At 38.3% G+C, this 20711-nt stretch overlaps 2 protein-coding genes across 2 annotated transcripts; one reads left to right on the forward strand and one right to left on the reverse strand.

Moving 5' to 3' along the window:
- Positions 1–1589: 1589 nt before the first annotated feature.
- Positions 1590–10345, forward strand: acads (acyl-CoA dehydrogenase short chain). Its single transcript, XM_042509338.1, is given in 13 exon segments — positions 1590–1672; positions 4156–4316; positions 5084–5233; positions 5313–5337; positions 5340–5357; positions 5360–5405; positions 5407–5420; positions 5506–5657; positions 5769–5939; positions 7111–7248; positions 7953–8048; positions 8994–9050; positions 9141–10345. Coding segments are annotated over 13 exon segments (1209 nt in total). The 5' UTR covers positions 1590–1644; the 3' UTR covers positions 9294–10345.
- A 4884-nt stretch (positions 10346–15229) lies between these two features.
- LOC121959975 (claudin-5-like) lies at positions 15230–16831 on the reverse strand. Its single transcript, XM_042509545.1, has one exon. The coding sequence runs from the start codon at positions 16627–16629 to the stop codon at positions 15982–15984; it is 648 nt and encodes a 215-aa protein (XP_042365479.1). The 5' UTR covers positions 16630–16831; the 3' UTR covers positions 15230–15981.
- Between the last annotated feature and the right edge of the window lie 3880 nt (positions 16832–20711).

The raw sequence follows: 20711 nt of genomic DNA on the forward strand, positions 1-20711 counted from the left end.
TTTCTTTGGTTGAACATAATTAATATAGCAAAATGTTCTTTTTAACCTAAAATAATTACACATTAACCGATTTTTTCATTTATATTTATATGTATATGTATTTATATGTATTTTTTGTATAATATATAAGAAAACTGACATTTATAGCATATGGTCAATACAGTATTACAGACTCTTTAGGTGAATAAGGATAGTTTTGGGGATATCTATCCCATTGCTTTTAAACTAAAGATACAGAAACATGCAGTATATAACTGTTTTTTGTGGTTGGTGATTAAATTATGATATCCCACACATGATTAGGGTTGCTGCACAGAGCCATATATTCATATAAAAAAGATAGTAAAAAAACCCTCAGATGTACATTTGAGTAATTTCAGAAGTTTTGAAAGTCTTTGCTGCTTTTTAATTTGGTAACTAAACAGTTGAACAGAGGTGTGAAATAGATCCTCTACTTTATTAAAAGTACCAATACAGCGATGAAAAACTGGGTATTTTTATTTCATGGTTGTTATACCAAAAAGAAACAGGAGGTGGAGTAACTTCTCTAAGCATAATGTACATTTGTAGGTTCCTTTGTAGCTTATAAATTCAATATATTATTCCAGGATGCTTTTTTTAAATTCCATTAATATATATTTTTGGACTGAAAAAGAAATTAATTTGGAGACATAAATAATTCAATGAAAGAGCTCATACCTGACATATACAATAATTAATTTAGGTCACAGGCTGCCTTCACTGACCCTCGGAAGTTCCTAAATCCATGTTCGATAGTTGTGAAATAATTCAGTTGCATTTGTTTTGGTGTATTTTGATAGTAGCTACATGGCGAAAATTGACTGTATCAACAACAACAAAAAGGCAAATTCGAAATATGCTGAAACTAATAATTATTTTGAGAGGATGACAACAGTATAGTAGTTAATAGGACCTCCTCAGTGATCACTAGAATATCTTTGGGACATGTGGAACTTCCTGAAGGACCCTGAGAAAATTAGAAATGACCCAAAACTCAGCAAGAAATCAGTGAAATGTACTAAAAAATTACCTGGAAATGAGGTAAATAAATACATAAATAAATAATAGTAATAAAAAAAAAGATAAATAAGTAAATTACTGTGAATAAGAGGTAAATTTGAGGATAACAGCACAAAGTAAAAATAATGTTCTGTAAGATGAAAACATAAGTAAATAAAACTTCTACTAAATATATATCTATCTATAATTATTGTTTATAGTATTAACAATAATAATAAGGCCACGAATGATATTCTTTAAAGGGTATTTATCCCTTTTTTTCTCAATGCAGTGCATAATAATGACAATAATAATGAATACAAATGAATAAGTAAATGACAACAATTACAATTATCTAAATGAGATGAAAACAAAGGAAAATTTTGAAATTTGAGGTTTGCCACTGCCATGATACTACTACTACTACTACTACTACTACTACTACTACTACTAATAATAATAATAATAATAATAATAATAATGATAATAATAATTTAAAAAATGGTATTGAAGCCAATGTCTCGGACGGTGCGTGAAGGCAGCAGCAGCTTCATAACAGCTCTGCTAAAGTGTGTCTGTACTCAGACTGAAGCTGAAGCGGACAGCAGGGAGTCATTTACAGTCATGGCTGCACTGTTTAAAGCGAGAAGAGGTGAGTCCACCAACAGAAAAAACATAATAATAATATTACAAAAACATAACTTTGACGTGAAACACAATGCTAATAGTGCTATTAGCTCTTAGCTGTTAGCTGCGTGTGCACAGATACTGGAAACACAGTTAGCTTAGCTTGTTACATCAGCACACACGCTGTGCAAACTATATTATTAACTTATTTAACACTATAACTGATAACTTGTGAATATAAACGTTTACCAGTTTAGCTGCTGACATTATAAACGCGCTGTAGTTAAACGGTAAACATGTTAGCTTGCTGTTAGCTCCCCGGCTAAATACGGTTAGAGGTTAGCCTGCTAGCTCCGGTAAATAACTTTAAAAACAAAAACAGAGTCGGTGTCAGTGAGGATGTTTGATGTTGTCAGACAGTTTAAAGGATGTTTCTGCGTGTTTGAGGGTTTTTATAAGCTGTCAGACTGAGGCGAAGGTGACTGATGATGAGGATAACCTTTCACCTAAAAAACCGAAAGCTAACCGCAGAGCTGCTGCTGCGTTCAAAGACCTCGAAATAAACCGTTAATACAAAATACAGAGAATAAAATGACCACAGGAATGTATATAAATGTTACATGGTAATTATTAGCGTTTAGGAGAAGTATTAATACTTTTTATTCAAGTAAAAGTACTGAAATTACACTGTAAAAAATAAATCACTATAAGTAAACGTCCTGCATTCAAAACCTTATTTAACCTTTTGAAACCTTTTGATTCCAGTTTTTAAAAAATGGAAAGAAGGCAATGAGAAACTTAGCGAGAAATTACCCAAAAATTTGTTTTTTTTTTTAAAAAAAAATGTTCTAACAAAAACAAAAAAGTAAAAATTAGCTCAAAAAAGGAAAGAAAACTGAAATAAGATAAATTAAATGACCTCTCTTTGTCTTTGAAATTTTTTTTTTCAGGTCACTTTTTTCCCGTGTTTCTGAAAGACTTCAAACCTGATTCCAAAGGTTTAGATGCTTTGTCATATATTGTATCGTGGCTTAATTTTTTCTATTATTTTTTTGTTTTTTACTGTCCTGACACTCAAGTGTGACCCTGTCATAACAGATCAAATCTGACCGTTTACTCTGTGAATCATTACACCCATAAAAACGTCCTGTGTCACCTCTGGCTCGCTGTGGGCGTCTCTGGAGCTGCAGCTGGGTCTCAGACCAGTTAATTAAAGAGTCAAATCACCTAAGAAACAAACTAGATCTGGTCGTAGTAGAGACACACTGTGTGCTCTGTTTTCTGTGATGCTAGAAGTTTTCTTGCTGCGGTTTCACTCGTACAGTCAATCTGTGGTTTAACGCAGGGAAAATTGCAGTAGACACGCATTAAAGATTTTATGTGATCACTTAGGACATCCAAATAACATTAAAAGTGTATCATTATATACTTGATGGATCAAGGTAAACTCAGGGTGAAAATGTTGAGCTTTTATGTCACAGCTGCACACAAAAAATGCAAATCTCTGCTTTTTTATAAAATTTCTTATTAGGGTGTTCTTTTTCATATACCTAGGGCTGGGCGATAAAACCAGAGCAGAAAAAAAATACGAAATGACTTCCTCGATTGAAATATGAGACGTAGTCGATAGAATGTTGATAGAACACATTCCAGCCGTGTTCAGACAACACGAACAGCCGATGATCATGAGGATAGAGCCGCAGAGAACCAAATCCAGTGAAGGACTTTGACTGTACAACAGCTGAGTGTTTGACAGCCACAGCATTTCATCATGGCGGATCAAACAGCTGATGGTCCGACAGCAGCAGTGAGACAGACAAACAGAGCGCAGCTTCTCCTCACAGCACCAAAGTGTCTGAAACAGACGCATCTGCAGAGGTGAAAGTGACTTCTTTAGACTCTACAGACGACTTTTGTGTTAGTTTCAGCTTTAATCAGACTTTGGATGAATTATTTAGAAACACCAGGACGCATCGCTCCGTGTCTCATCCAGACCCCCAGCGCGGAAATGTCCAACAGCCCACTCCAGCGTGGACATGTCCAACAGTCCGCTCCCGCTGCAGCAGTTTTACAAACTGTCTCAAGGTTTTCCGACAAATCACCTGTCATTGTGTCACCAATGCGCACGGAGGTGGCTGTTAATAGCGCCCATACTACTGATTCATCACATGTACCTGTAAGCCAGGCATGTCCAACTGGCGGACCGCGGTCTGGCTCCGGCCCAAAACTTCGTCCTATCTGGATCCGTGGCCAAGTTGTAATAAAATGTAAGAATGGGAACAATTTGTTTTAAGGAGTCGTGCTGGGCAATTAATTGAAAAATAACCAAAACCAACAATCAGAACCTCTAACAAAATAATCTTACTCATGTTGGGTTATTTAAAAATTCTGTTAACCCTTTCCCCACTGGGGCTGCCAACTCCCATGCATGGGGTGGAGAGTGGGCCTGAGTGAATATCAATAACTGTGATCGGTATCGTTGACCTCGTGTTATTTTCTGTCCCTCAGCGCTCAGTTCGTGTCTCGCCGGCTGTCGGAGTTTGTCTCAGCTGGCAGAGCTACCAGAGACTCATCAGCTCCTCAGACAGACCTGCAGAGACTTCGCCGACAGAGAACTGGCGCCCATCGCTGCCAAACTGGACAAAGACCAGTCCTACCCCGCCAAGCAGGTACACACACACACACACACACACACACACACACACACACACACACACACACACACACACACAAAGAGCTGCCGTATGATTGTTTAATGTGACTCATGAGCTGAAATTTGATCCCGTTTTTATTGTTGTAATCTCGTGTTTAGCGAGCATTGATAAGAACCGAGGAGATTTCTTATGAGGAAAAACAGTTTAGAAATCTACAAAAGAGTGGATCTTCAGCCGTCGCCTCAAAGGGTTGAAGTCCTGAAAATGTGATCAGGAGATTTAGAAAATTATTGTTTTAAAAGACAGGGAAGATTGTTGAAGGAAAAAGAAAGATATATAATTATTGTAATTACATATTTGAAATTATGTTGTGGATATAGTGTCTTTTTTGACCATTTTTCCAGGTCATTTCCTTGCTTGTTTTTTTAACTTATTTTCTGGTCATTTTCATGCACTTTTTTTTTTTTTTTGCAAAGTTTTGAGCTTTTTCTTCTTTTGACGCTAATTGCCTGTTTTGAAAGAAATCAAAACCGATTTGCTCAGGTTTTAAAGGGTTAATATTACATTTTTTGATCAAATAAAAATCGGTTCTTGGGGTCCGTGTATGTCTGTAATATTACCACATAAAATATTGCAATACTTAGTTTTTTTTAATAAAGATTAAAATAATTAATACAAGATGCACCATATTATCAAAACATCCCAAACCATCAACACGCCACAAACAGATGCCACGAAACGTTTTTTATCGTTCCGTACTTTTTTCGTCTGTGCTCCTGCAGATTGAGGAGCTGGGGGCGATGGGGGTGATGGCCATCGAGGTCCCGGAGGAGCTGGGAGGGACGGGGATGGACTATCTGGCGTACAGTCTGGCTCTGGAGGAGATCAGCAGAGGCTGCGCCAGCACCGGCGTGGTGGTGTCTGTGAATAATGTGAGCAAAAATGAAATAGATAAAATGTAACAGGTGTGACGTGTCGGTGCAGGCGTTTATTCTCCTCTTCTGCTCTCAGTCTCTCTACATCGGGCCGATTCTGAAGACGGCACAGAGGAGCAGAAGAGCAGTGGATCACGCCGTTCACCACCGGAGAGAAGGTGGGCTGCTTCCCTCAGCGAGCCGGGTAAATATGACACCTCACACGTACGTGGCTTTAGAACGTCTTTTCCAAACCCGGTTTAAATCCACGACGTAATTTTAACCTCCAGGTAACGGCAGCGATGCGGGTGCGGCGTCCACGGTGGCCCGTCAGGAGGGACGACGAGTGGTGCTGAACGGGACCAAAGCGTGGATCACCAACAGCTGGGACGCCTCGGCCACCATCGTGTTCGCCACCACGGACAAGAAACTCAAACACAAGGCATGACGCGGCGCTTTTTACTCAGAGATAAAGAGTCGATTGTTCTATTGAGCGATACCTCGGCGATCCTCCCTCACCTTTGTGCTTTTCATTTCCTCTAAACGCCTGCAGGGCATCAGCGCCTTCCTGATCCCGATGCCACACCCGGGGCTGTCTCTGGGCAAGAAAGAGGACAAGCTGGGCATCAAAGCCTCGTCCACCGCCAACATCATCCTGGAGGACTGCAGGATACCGCTGGGCAACATGCTGGGCCCCCGAGGAGCCGGATTCAAGATCGCCATGGTACTTTAAAGCACTTCATTCACTGGCACACACAGGGTGGTTTTACATTTCAAAATAAGAGCCGAATATATAAAAAAAAAAAGACTTTATGGATGTCCAAAATAAAGTAACCTGAGGGAGTAGCGCTCAAAATATTTTTTTTTTTGAGTACATTTTTTTTTTACCTGCACCAATTTTTGCTGCACCCATGCCAGCGATATCTGTGGCCAAAACCATTATGTTTTCAGGTTCCCCATCTGTACGTTGGTATGTTCGTACGTCTCGTTCTTGTGAACGTGATACCTCAAGAACAAACAAATTTGCCATTTGACTTGGTGATTAGAGTTTTCCTTCTTTTTACATACCTCTTATTTTCTATTTCACTTTAATTCTCTATGCTTAATATCAGAGCAACAATAAAAAATAGTGATCAATAACTATTTCTGATTCCTGATAGATATAATATGTAATAAATTATTCCAGTAATTTGAGTCATTTTTCGAAGCTCTAAGTAGTGGTTCTGTAACGGTAGGAGTACTAAACGCTCTTCAGAATCAGAGCAGAGTTTGGATTGACTGAACTGTTGGTGTTTTTCACGCAGCAACAGAATAAGTCAGAATAAATTTAGTTTTTCATTGCAGGACAAAATGCACATTTGACTTGAGACCAAGTGAAAAGTTTCAACTGCCTGAGTCTTGCAGTCAGTGCCAAAGACTTACAAGCCCTGCACAACATATTTTCTGTCTCAAGTTACGTGCACTGAAATTTCCTGAATTTCCCGAAACTTCGTGAATATACCGTACTTGTCCTCGTGACATGAAGTAGTATCTGTGTATGTGATAAGATGATGTAAATATGATGATTAAATTTTGGCTCGCAGGAAGATTAGCTGATGTGATTGGCATCGGCTAACGGGGATCCTTTCTAATAAAATAAATAATAATAATAATAATAAATAAAAAAAAAAAATATCATAATAATGGTGCGAAGATGCAGTTCCATCTTTACATTTTTTCCTCTCCCACTTGCCTCTAGATGTTTAAAAAAGTTTCTATAGTTGGAAAAAAACACCCTGTCCTGTTTGCAGACTTCTGATTTCTGCAGCTTGTATGTGTGGATTTGTCGGGTTACAACGGTGCATGTAAGCACGTTGCCTGTTTTCCTGTGTGGTAAATGTACACTTTATCTGCAGCAAACCCTGGACAGCGGGCGGATCGGCATCGCGGCTCAGGCTCTCGGCATCGCTCAGGCCTCTCTGGACTGCGCCGCAGACTACGCGCACAAACGCACCGCTTTCGGAGCGCCCATCGGCAAGCTGCCGGCCATCCAGGTAACGTGACGCCTGCCGTCGCTCAGACACAACTCTGTAAACTGCAGACGGAAAAGGAAACGGTTTGTTACAACATACTTGTTTTTTTTTGTGGTGTTGCTGAAAATGCAAAAAATGTGACCAGGCAGGTTGTGAACAAACAATTTTTTCAGATGATCTAAACCGCTATGTGGACGTCAAACTCAGAGTCCCGCTCAGAAAATCAAAAAAATCAAGATATTGTGTTTATGAGACGGGGTGGGATCTAAAGTGGGGTCATATACTTTCTCTCTTGAGTACCCTTGGATTTAGTAAGCAGTCAGAATATAATTAAAAAGCTTTACTTGTTTCTTAGAGCCCAAGGTGATGTTATGATTTTTTTTTGTCTGAAATGAAAAGATATTGAATTTATGACAAAAAACAAAGAAAAGCAGAAAAAACCTTTCAGAATATTTCAGGACTATTTTTAGGGTTGTTTTTTCCATGAATGACTTAGATGATATGAGAAATCTTTTTTTGTTGGTTTTGTTTTTACTGTTGTTATTTTCTTTTATTATTTATCGATTGATTTATTTTTTCTTCTTTTTTTTTTTTTTTGTCATATGTACATGCAGCTCTCTTTTGTTCTGTTATTTTTTAACTCATGGGAACAATAAAAACCATGGTTGTAAAAATGAAACAGCTAATCACTGCGGCACTAACGGAGTATTTTTCTCTTTGTTCAGTTCAAACTGGCCGACATGGCTGTGGCAATAGAGAGCGCCCGTCTGCTCACCTGGAAGGCTTCACTTCTTCGAGACTCAAAGAAACCCTTCACCAAGGTAAACACTGAATTTAAAAACGTTTAAAAGAAATGGGAGTGTGATCTCAGCAGTAAATATATCAAGTATGACGGCGAGAGGTCACAGCCTCTGCCAAAAGCGTTTTTATCTGTAACTGTCTGAGAGGTCAAGATTCTCGAGTAACACTGCATCGAAATTTAGCAAAAATGTTTCACTAAAAATAACCGAAAGATCTAAGCCTCTTCATACTGAGCTTGCCATGTTAAACACTGTCCCTGAATTCATTTGGCTTCAAACTATGTGACAAACTCCTTTCCTCACTGGGAGACGTATTTTAAAGCAGTGGATAAGTTACAAAGCTCCCTCAGTCACGCAGTGCCAACGTGAAACTTTTACTGTTTTACCCTTCGAAAGACTGACGGCACGAGTGTATCTGCCTTTAAGGTAAAGATGCTGTTTTTTTACCTTAATTTTCTCTTCATTTTATTATTGTAATTGTCTTTTTTAAAATGTGTTATCATCATCAATAATGATAATTATATGCGGTATACATGGTGTTTGTTCCCTTTATTTTCTCTTTATTTTATTAGGGGTAATTATTTTCATTTTTATTTTTTATTCATATTAATAATAATATAGATGTGTTTCTCCCCCTTATTTTCTTTTGATTTTAATTATGGTAATTATTGTTATTTTTAATTTTTTAAAATTATTATTACTATTACTGCTACTGCTACTGCTACTACTACTACTATAATAATAATAATAAAAAAATTAATAAATTACATTAATTAAATAATTAAAATAAAGACATCTCAGAGGGGAAAGAACAGGGGGAAAAGGGCCTGTTTTTAATCTGAGATGTCTTTGGGTTGCTTGCTGTTAAGTTAAAAAAAAAAAGACAATAGAAAATTTATTTTAAAAAGAAAAAAGGTTAATTTCTGCAGTGTAGCAAACATTTAAAGCTCCTGTGTTTTCCTGCAGGAAGCAGCCATGGCCAAACTCGCAGCATCTGAAGCCGCCACCTTCTGCGCACACCAGGTAAAAAAACAAAAACAGAACATAAACACACAGAAAATGAACCTCCGAGACAAATTTTAAACATTTCTTTTGTTTGCACTTTAAAATCAGGCGATCCAGGTTCTGGGTGGGATGGGTTACGTGTCGGACATGCCCGCCGAGAGGCACTACCGCGATGCTCGCATTACAGAGATCTACGAGGGCACCAGTGAGATCCAGAGACTGGTTATTGGTGGCCAGTTACTGAAGGAATACCAGTCATAACACACTCTGTCAGTGCCTTCGGTTCAGTACGGACACATAATCTCAGATCTGGAGTCAGATAAATCCACACGGACACATCACCTCATCCATAAAGACATAAAGACGAGCCGGTTCAAGCCCAGGTGCAGCTTTTATTCGTTTTGGCAGCAGGTCTTTATATCGGAGTTAGATCAGAGACGATAAAGGGAAATCCAGACGATTTTACGAGTGCATTGTCTCGTGTTAACGCTGAAAACGTAATAACTTTGTCTCTCCTGCCTTAAGAGGATTTCAGATCGCTGCTGGTTTGAAGGATCAGTTCACCTGTATGTGTTTATTTTTTTAAAGGACATATTTTAGCATTCAGAGCTACACAGTTTTGGTTTGATATGCTTTTTTTGTGTGTTTTGAGGTACAAATTTCTTTATTTTTTTTCACATTTAAAAAAAAAAAACAACTTGTCTTTACGGAAAAGAAACCACTTTGACCATCAGGTGGCGATCTTTAATTAATATGATGACATTTGATCGTAATTACATGTAAATATATGTTTTACGTGCCACAAAAATGACATCTACTCGCCTTCCAAAAAAACCGATAAAAATGTGACATTAGTCCTAAGTCGCCTTTTTTGGTGACATATCTCCAAATATTCAAGTTTGAAAAACACAGTGGAAACTAAACACAACCTTACAGGAGCTTACAGGTTAAACTTTAACTTTATTTATCAGTTTGTTGTATTGTAATATCTCAAAAAGTACCGTGGAAAAAAAGTATTCATGCAGCAGAACAAAAGATACTTTTGTTATCTACATAGTCCGTTCATCCGTCCCTTCGATTCTCGTGAATGCAATATCTCAAGAACACCTTGAGGAAATTTCCTCAAATTTGGCACAAACATCCACTTGGACTTAACAATGAAGCGATTAGGCTTTGGTTGTCATAATTCAAAGGTCCAGGTTACTGTGACCTTATCTTTCTCATTCTCGCAAAGTCAACATCTCAAGAACACCTTGAGGGAAAACTCATATTTGGCACAAATGTCCACTTTGAGTCAAGTATGAACTGATTAAAACTTGGTGGTTAAAGGTCACTGTGACGTCGCGTCTGTCTCATTCTTGTCAGCATGATATCTTAAGAACACCTCGAGGGGATTTCTTCAAATTTGGCCAGTTGGACTTAAAATGGAAATAATTAGAATTTTGTTAAAGGTCAAGTTTAGTTTGACCTTGCATCCGTCTAATTCTTGTGAGCCTGATAACTCAAGAACACCTTTAAGAAATTTCTTTATATTTGGCACAAACATCTCATATCTCAAGAATACCTACCTAAATTTGGCACAAACGTCCACTTGGACTCAACGATTAACCTATTCGATTTTCATGAAATACAGGTCAATGTCACTGTGATCTTGCAGCCATCTCATTCTCGTATAAGAATACCTTTAGGAAATTTCTTTAAATGTGGCACAAACGTCGATCTGGACTCAAAGAATGAACTTATTAGAATTTGGTGGATAAGGGGCACTGTGACCTCACAAAACATGTTTTTGGCTAAGAATTCATACGCTAATTATCACAAAATTACACCCAAATGTCTAATAGGATAAAATGATAAAGTGATGATGTTTAACATTCAAAAGGTCAACTTCACTGTGACGTCGTCATGTTTTCGGTCTGTTACTCGGCGTCATACCTCAGGAACAGAAGGGGAGACGTGTGGTCAGATACTGATTTAGTGACACTAATCTTGAAAGAAGACGTTTTCTCAGAGTTAGTTTATACACAGTTGACGTGTAAAATTTTGTAATCAGAGCTAATCATGAGCACAGTATCCTGGAGGAGTTTTCATGCTGTAATTTTGGGTGAACTGACCCTTTAAAATAGTGAGCAGTTTAAACCAGCAGAGGGCGACAGAGTGCCTTCATGTTGCTTTGACCCACTTCTGTTTCACACAGATTCAACATTCATGGATCGCATGAAATACTGCAGATTCATCACACTCATCCTCAGAACGTGCACGGTCTTTGGGCTTCGGTTTTGCTGATTTAATGTTCTGGATGGCAGTTAGAGTTTATACTTGAATGATTGTAGCGTATAAAGTCTGTTGGCCTGAACGTCGAAGCAGTTTGGGGTTAAATCTGAAAGAGGCTGCGTGAGCTTAGTTGATTTCACAGACCTCTTGTGCCTCAATAACGTGTACATATTTTATTGTAATTTATTGTGTGCAGATGATGATAAAAACATAACGACAGGACTTGTCAAATAGAAATTATGGAATTTACTTCAACATTAAAATTTGAAACAAATAAAATTTGTGTGGTTTCATAGAGCAATATTGTGAAAGCATTCACAAGCATTTCAACCTCTGAAATGAGCAAATTGGTTTTATTTCTTTCAAAAACATGGGAAAAAGACAATTAATAACTCGGCATGAAATGTCCTGCAAACTGCAAGAAATTGATAAATGGTGTCAAGAAAATGACCAGAAAAGTATCTTTAAAAAAATAAATAAATAAAAGATGTCTCGCAGGTTTGGAGGGCATTTAATTATGGAGGGATTTTTTTTTTTATAGTTTGTTTGTTTTCCTTTAAAATTTGTGGTGATTTAAAATTTTTGATATTATTTATTATTATTTTTTACATTCAATTTTTTGATTTTTATAGACTTCTGGTGATATTTTTTCTATTAAAATGTCTATTTTTGTTTAACATACTTTTGTGATTTGCACAAACTTTTGCCGATTTTTTTTCTTTCATAGACATATAACTATTTTGTTGTAATTTATTGCATGCATTTATTTATTGCATATTTAAAAAGTCATATTTTTTTAGAGAAAAAGGAAATTACCAAATATTTTAAAAAATTACCCAAAACTGTATAGGAAGAAAATCATGTCCAAAAAGTTTTAAATGAAAAAAATTACCAAAAATTCTAACAGAAAAAAAGCCCAAACATTTTAAAGAAAAAAAAGCGAAATATTTTTAAAATTCAACAAAAGTTTTAAAGAAAAAATAACATCCAAAAAACTAAATAGAAAAAAATCCACACTTTTTTTTTTTTAAAAAGAAAACGCATCTTTCAAACCTGCGGGCTCGACGACATATTTAAATCTTATAATTTTTGGTAAAAATATTTCCCCCCTGCAGATATGCAGAGTGAACCGTGTTCTCACAGCAGACGTCTCTCTGTCCTCACTGACTCCATCAAACATGCACTTTTCGTAACATTGTGTGATTGAACTATGGAAGATATTAATTGTGCAGCGGGGATCATACTTAAGAAATGACCACTTCAAGATGTGAAGACATGAGAACTTGCTGTCCTCCTACGTTTGTGCTGTTTATAACAGAAAACACATGTTTTATATTGTGATATTTACTGGAAATGACAAACAATAGAGCCAACAGCAGCGTTGTTGCCAGAGACGTTGAACTCTGGTTTACAGTTCATCATTAATCATCATTAAAGCGTACGTGTTCGGGTCAGCTTAAAAAAACAGCGGCAGCGGTCTCTCTCAGTACTGGAGCAATTTCAAAAGTTGTTTTTCCCATAAGTCACCTTATTACGTAATAAGTGGTTCCTAAGAGGTGCAGCCGCGGGGTCCAGATTTTATTTCACAAAAGCTGAAAAGGACGTGTGCATGAAACAGAATGATGTAAAACATATTGCAAAATAAAATGTAATTAGTTAAAATCAGACGGATTGGCTGCCCAGACTTCTGAGGGGAAAAAAATCACCAAAATAAATAAATAAAACTGCCTGCAGGTTAGGAAGGCTTGTTTCCTTTCAAAGTTGTTGACAGTTTGTTTAATATTAAAATTTATGGAGATTTTTTTCTGATTGATTGATTTTTAAACAATTTTTTGGCAAAGATTTTTATTTTTATTTTTGGTGTAATTTATTGGGTTTTTGGCGATTTTCTTTTTCTCTGAATTTTTTTTTTTTTTGCTGATTTTCTTTTTTGTTTACAACCTCTTAAAGTGTTTAGTTAATTTTAAAGAAAATTTGTTTGTTTATAGTAATTTTTTTGAGATTTTCCCCCCTTTAATTTGTTTTTGTGATTTTATTATTTTTGTGATTATTTTTATTTTTGGGGAGATTTTTTTTTCTCCCTTTTTTTTTAATCTTTTAAAAATGTTTGGCTAATTTTGTCCTAAAATCCTCGAAACACCCTTTGTTTTGTGTTTAATTCTTGCAATAAGTTTGATTTCATTCTGTTTTAAGTCCATGTACTATTTACATTTTGTGAAAAATCTAAAATTGAATATGAAACATTTCTCTGATGTGGGAGAAATCTGGACCCCGTGGCTGCACCGGTTGGGAACCTCTAAACCGAAGTACAAGTTGTTTAAAATAATGATGACAGTATTGGAGTGAATGTACTCGGTTACTTTGCCCTTCGTGAGAAACTCCCGCGGATCGCCCTCGCTGTGATTGTGTGTGACTCACCACCTTCTTTGTGTGCGTGTTCCTGATTGTGTTTGTGTTGCACGCTCCTCTTCTTCTTCTTCTTCTTCGTCTTGTTTATCCACGTGAGGGCACTGATTGCTCCGCTGGTCCAGATCTGGGCCAAGCTTCCTGACGCTGGAGTTGCACCCTGCTGATTGTGCTAATCATCATGATAGTCTGCTGGGCGCATTGTTCCAAACCAGCCAGGTCGTTTAGCGCTGCGCCGGGGTGTGTGTGAGCCCAGGCTTGATTATTTTGACGTCATTTTCTGGCTCTTGTTTGTTTCCTTTATTGCAAATACAAACAAAGTGCACGTGTGAGAACATGATGTGTTTTTACTGGCCTTTGTCCTCGTTATACAAGTGAGATTTGGCACATTTTTGTGCACATTCGACCTTTTTATCAAAATAAATGATGACATGCATATATGTATGCATATACATGCATATATGTTTAAATATCAGATAAGACAGACTTAAAATGACAAGCACAAACACGTAAATGGCTTTTTTTTCTTTATTAGAAAAAGTATTAAAAAGTCTACAAAATAATGACAGAAAATAGAAAACACTGTACATATTGAAATGCAAATCCGCCCTCTTTGATCACAACACGCGTGCTCATCGGTGTGGAAAGGCTTCACTGCCTGCTGCACGTTCACTGTGGGAACCAGTCTCTGAACCAGTGCACTGAATGAGTCCACTGGGAGGGGAAAACACTATAAACAATGAAGACCTGCAGCCAATCAGAGGCCACACCAACCTGCACAATTGCATGATTGCAACCTTGTGATAAAACATTTTTCCAGACTTCAATCAGCCTTTAAACACTTAAAGTGGCCTTTTGATGCTTTACAAACAGATGAAAACTCACTACGAGCAAAAATGAGCTCCAGCAGCCTGAAAAATGACCATTTTGCACATTTTCATGCACAATGTTTACTGCCACAGCGTGCTCATCATGTCTTTATAAGCTCCACTTTGTGTTCAGGCTGCAGCGATATACCACTTTTGAGATAAACTGACGAGATCATACTGTTTACTTATCTAAAATACTGAAAAATGCAAATGGATGCAGAATGTTTTCATTCCTTTAACCCTTTAAAACCTAAATCATCACATATTTTGTGCTGCATTCAGATGCCTTTAACAAGTATTTAAACCTTTGAACCCTGAGCAAGACTTTATTTAAAAAACATAACATTAAAAAGCAATGAGTAACTCGGCAAAAAAAATCCAGCAAATTGCAAGAAATCTGTAGATTTAGAATTGGGAAAAAAAGATGAAAAATTCCCAGATATGATATATTTAAAATTATTTTAGATTTTTTAAATAATAATAAAAATTAAAATAACATTGTAAGATATATATTTTATATGATCATATTACAGAATTATAATTTTAAGAAGTTTTCCCCTTGTTTTTGTCTTTTTTTAACTTTTCCATTTGTTTTTTGTTTGCCTGGATTTTTTCAAATTTATTTTTTGATAATTTTCAGGAAAAATCTTTATTGCTTGGATTTTTTAAAATGTATTTTTGCTCATTTTCAGGTAAATTCTTGTACTAATTTCTGGGTCATTTCCGTATCTGGGTCAGTTTCTCGTTGCCGTTTTTCCCATGTTTCTGAAATAGATGGGGTCAACTTTCAGTTTTCTTGTGCTCCATTCATTCTTTCACAACCTATTTAACCCTTTGCAGACTGATCTGATTTCTTTCTAAAACATGGCGGAAAAAATCTCCAATAAATTCAAAGAAATTGGTGAAATTTGATGACATAATTACATAAAACTTACTTTTTTTAAAAAAGGGGGGAATGTCCAGAATTTGGATGATTGTAATAATTTTGCATTTAAAATGCCAAGAACATATATAATAAAATATTACAAGAAATATTACATTCTAATTACATATAATAATTTTTTTGGGCGCAAATTTTTGCCATGTCTTTTGAACTTGTTTGTTGCCTTTTCTCCTTGTTTTTTTCTTTTCTTTTTTTTTTTTTTTTTAAAGAAATCAAACTAATATGCTCAGGTTTCAAAGGTTTTTTTAAAAGGTCATTTGAACGGATTGTAATAATTATTCTGTAATACCGTGACATCGCGATATTTTCTGTGACAGTTATCATTTAAGTCTCATACCTTTGCAACCTTACTCTGCAGTATGAACATGCTCAGCGTCTTTTTGGCCCCACAACATTTCAAACTTTCACAGCAAAAGTCCCAAATGTCCCAAAACCCAAAGTCTGTTTGAATAGCAGTTTATACATAGTACTTCTTGTCAGTCCCTCCGTTGGATGTGATCGTCTTGGTGGGCGCGTATTTGATGGGGTACGCGCCCCGGACCCCCTGGGAGAAGGAGCAGCAGAGCAGGGTCCCCCCCAGCAGCAGCAGCGCGGTGGCCGCCCAGCCGATGTAGATTGCCGCCCCGATCTCGCGTTTCTTGGACGGCGGCACCAGCGGGTCGTGGAAGTCCACGATGATGTTGTTGGCCATCCAGCAGAGCGGCACGAGCACGAAGAGCCCGCTCATGATGTAGATCACCCCCCCGGCGTTCACCACCCGCGCCTTCACCACTTCGTCCTTGATGCAGTTGGTGCACTGCGCCCCGGCCACCGTCACCGAGAGCGCGACCACCCCCAGCACGGCGGAGACGATCGTGAGCGCGCGAGCCGTCTGCAGGTCCTGCGCCAGGGCCAGCACCGAGTCGTGGACTTTGCACTGCATCTGGCCCGTGCTCTGCACCACGCACGACATCCACAGGCCGTCCCAGATGGTCTGCGCCACCACGATGTTGGAGTCGATGAACGCGGTCACCTTCCACGTGGGCAACCCGCACGCGACCATCACGAGCAGCGAGCCGATGACGCACAGCGCCAAGCCGAGGAACTCCAGACAAGCAGCGAGCATGGCGGCGTTCAAATACTCCTGATGTGAGAATTAAGGCGTCTTCTGCAAAAGTTTCTCCTCTCAGCTGTGTGGGCTCGAGGCTCTGCGCGCGCTCAGTGTCGCCTGTGGTCACTGAGTGCGTGCGCTCTGAGGCTTTACATTTATGGGACGCTGATGCTGCGCCTCCGCCGAAAACGCCACCGAGAAACTTTCAGCCTATCAGCGCTCAGAGGCATCCCTGTTTCAGCCAACGAGGAGAGGGAGGCAGCAGCAGCATCCCAGACAGACACACAAACGCACACACATTTGCGCGTGCACGTTTACGCACTGGTGTTAGAGGCTGTTTACCAGTTTGGACTGGAGCGCACCAGATGTGTGGGCTCTTCCTGTAATTCACAGTCTTGAGGGAGGAGGAGGAGGAGGAGGAGGAGGAGAGGGAGTTTGTCAGGTTTCTGACTTATAAATCGAGCCAATAAAAATATAAAACTCACAGCAGAGACACTCAGCTGGCTTTGCTCGGGGACGCATTTGAAAAATTACACAAGGCCAGGGGCCAGAGACAGCAGCTCTGTACATGTTTGTAGGATTTTAGGACATTTCTAGAGTTTTACAACATTTCTCAGATTTTAGTACATTTCTAGGATTTTAGGACGTTTTTTTTGTTTTTGTGTTTAGATCTTAGGACTTTTCTAGGATTTTAGGACATTTGTCGGATATTAGAATGTTACTAAGATTTTAGGATGTTTCTCAGATTTAAGGATATTTCTGGGTTTTCAGGACATTTCTGGGATTTTAGGGCGCTTCTAGGGTTGTAGGATGTTTGCAGGATTTTAGGATATTTTTAGGAATTTAGGATGTTTTTCAGATTATAGGACATTTCTTGAATTTTCGGACGTTTATAGGATTTCTGGAAATTTCTTCGGTTCTAGGATGTTTCTAGGATTTTAGGACACTTCTAGGACTAATGGAAGTTTGTAGGATTTGAGGACATTTCTCTGATTTTAGGCAGCTTTAGCATTATAGGACATCTCCAGCATTTTAGGACATTTCTCGGATTTTAGGTAATTTCTAGGATTTAAGGACGTTTCTTGGAATTAAGGACGTTTCTAGGATTTAGGATGTTTCTGGGATTTTAGGACGTTTAAAGGTTTTTTAGGACATTTCTCAGATTATAGAATGTGTCTCGGATTTTAGGACATTTCTTGAATTTTAGGACGTTTATAAGACTTGAGAAAGTTTTGTAGGATTTGAGGACATTTCTCAGATTTTAGAACTTTTCTAGGATTTTAGGACATTAAGGTCTTATCTAGGACCTCTGTCGGGGGTGTGGAGGATCCTCCACTGGCACTTTTTTTGAGCTCTACTTTGACGTTATTTTATGCACTCTGACACCTTATGGAGACTAAAAGTACAAAAACAGTTCACAGTATATATCACTTTTTTTTTAGTCAATTAGAAAATCATTGGGGGGGCCGCCAGGCGCCCTATGGGGGTCCATATTTGGCCCGCGGGCCTTCAGTTGAGTATCACTGGCTCAAAGTAAACAGAGATCTGGATGCCGACTATAAAGAGTCAGATGTTGCGGGGAGGATATGGGCATTTCCTGTTGGCCTGGTGGTCTGAGGAGAATAACGCCACGTGAAATCCACATCCTGCAGGTTCAAATCCGACCGAAAGCTTTAGTTTCATGTCTCTGAAATTTGGACTTTTCTCAACTTTGTAGTTTTTACATCGAGGCACACACGTATATTTACTTATCTGCAGACGACTGCAGTTTTTTTTCTGTGTCCCAGTACAACATCACTTTCTCTCTGATATCTTGAGGGCTTTTTCGGGAGGCCTACAGGATGCCCTCCACACAGAGCAGAAGGCGACCGTGTTGATCGCTCCATTGTGCTCCGACTGTTGTTGAAAAATCAACTCAACTCTCTGTTTGTGTTTGTGCTGTAAGTGGACTCACCGGAGACTCGAATAGCCTCAGTCGACCTAAAACACACATCCTATAGAAGTACACCGTGATGACAGAGGCAGCAGGAGCAAAGCATGCTGGGCCGTTACAGGCCCCCTCTGTTATTTTAAAAAAATATGTGACTGCTTCCTGTTCAAGCTTTAGGTCAGGTCGCATGCAGCCGGCGTGATTCCTCCTCAGCTTCTTCACTGTGAACATGAAAAACCTGAGAAAACTTAAAAATAGATAAACGTGTTCTCCGGAGATTTAGAATAACATGCTGATGTTTACTAGATATCATTTTTTTTCATTTTCACCATCTTTATTTTGTTACCACAAAAAGACAAAACCCCAAAGAGACACAAATTACTGCATAGAGACACAAATTATACTAAAAAACACAATTATCTCATTTTGACTCACAAATACTCAAATGACAAAAAGCTACAAAGAGACATAAAATGACTACAAACAGACACAAAACAACTACAAAGAGACAGAAACTATTTTAAAAAGATGCAAATGATCTCAATAAGACACACAAAGTGACACAAAATTAATACAAAAAAAACACAATTATTTTAAAGAGACACAAATTATCGTAATAAGACACTCAAATACCTCAGTGACACAAAGTAACTATAAAGAGCACAAAACAACTACAGAGACAAAACTATGAAGAGTAACAAAATTATTTTAAAGAGACACAAATTATCTCAGCAAATTATTTCAACAAGACCCACAAAGACCTCAGTGATACAAAACAACTACAGAGAGACACAAAACAACTACAGAGAGACACACAACTACAAAAAGACACACAACAACTACAGAGAGACACAACAACTACAGAGAGACACACAAACTACAAAAAACTACACACAAGACACACAGAGAGAGACACACAACAACTACAGAGAGGCACAAAACAACTACAGAGAGACACAAAACAACTACAGAGAGACACACAACAACTACAGAGACAAAACTATGAAGAGTAACAAAATTATTTTTAAGGGGACACAAATTATCTCAGTAAGACACACAAATACCTCAGTGACACACAACTACAAAAAGACACAAAACAACTACAAAGAGACACAAAACAACTACAGAGAGACACAAAACAACTACAGAGAGACACACAACAACTACAGAGAGACACACAACAGCTACAAAGAGACAGAGAACAGCTACAAAGAGACACACAACAGCTACAAAGAGACACAGAACAGCTACAAAGAGACACACAACAGCTACAAAGAGACAAAGCTTCAGACTGAAGTTTAACAGAGGAAATGCTGTAAATCGAAACGTATTCAAATGTGCAAATGCAACATTTTGTTGGTTTGCAGAAACTTAAAATGAAAAACATTTTCTTCTCAAACGTTTTATCTCGTTAAATATAAACGTCTTTATCAGCATCTGGTCAGTCTGAAAATAGCGTCCTGTATGGAGGTCAGTGTGTGAGCTTCAGTATGTGTGTGTGTGTGTGTGTGTGTGTGTGTGTGTGTGTGTGTGTGTGTGTGTGTGTGTGTGTGTGGGCGTTTACTGCAGAGAAAGTCATGCGTGTTGATAAGAGCTGGACCACACCTTCTCTAATGACTCTCAATCTCTCCGTTTTAGTCATGAAGTCGATGCGTCTGAGAGACTGAGGCCGAATCAGACCTCTGGTATTTTTTGGGGGGGGGGGTTGCGTGTTGACTCATTGGGACGCCACGGCCGATAAACACAAACGTTGTGGAGGAAGAGCGCCATAATGCAAAGATGAAGTCTTTAAAGACTCCAGCAGCAGCAAACTGAGGCTGTAAATATTTGTCCTTTTTTCTGCAGCTTTGTTGATAAAATAAAGATGATAAAAATGATTTTCATATTCGAGGCAGCAGGTGCTGATCGAACATGGACGCCATCCTGCTGACAAACAACATTCCTGCAGAAAAAACCCAAACAAAAAACACACACACAATCAACTCTGCGTCTGGAAACATCATTAAATCGTGAGCGTGCAAAGACGTGCACGTGGAGCAGAGCAGCGTCGTGATGTCACGTATCGCTGTAGGTGACTGGGTCATAAAAACATCATGTTAACCGCAGTCAGGATGATCGAAATAACTGTGTGTGTGTGTGTGTGTGTGTGTGTGTGTCCATGTGTCCA

This window comes from Plectropomus leopardus, chromosome 20 (assembly GCF_008729295.1).
Source record: "Plectropomus leopardus isolate mb chromosome 20, YSFRI_Pleo_2.0, whole genome shotgun sequence".
NCBI lineage: Eukaryota > Metazoa > Chordata > Actinopteri > Perciformes > Serranidae > Plectropomus > Plectropomus leopardus.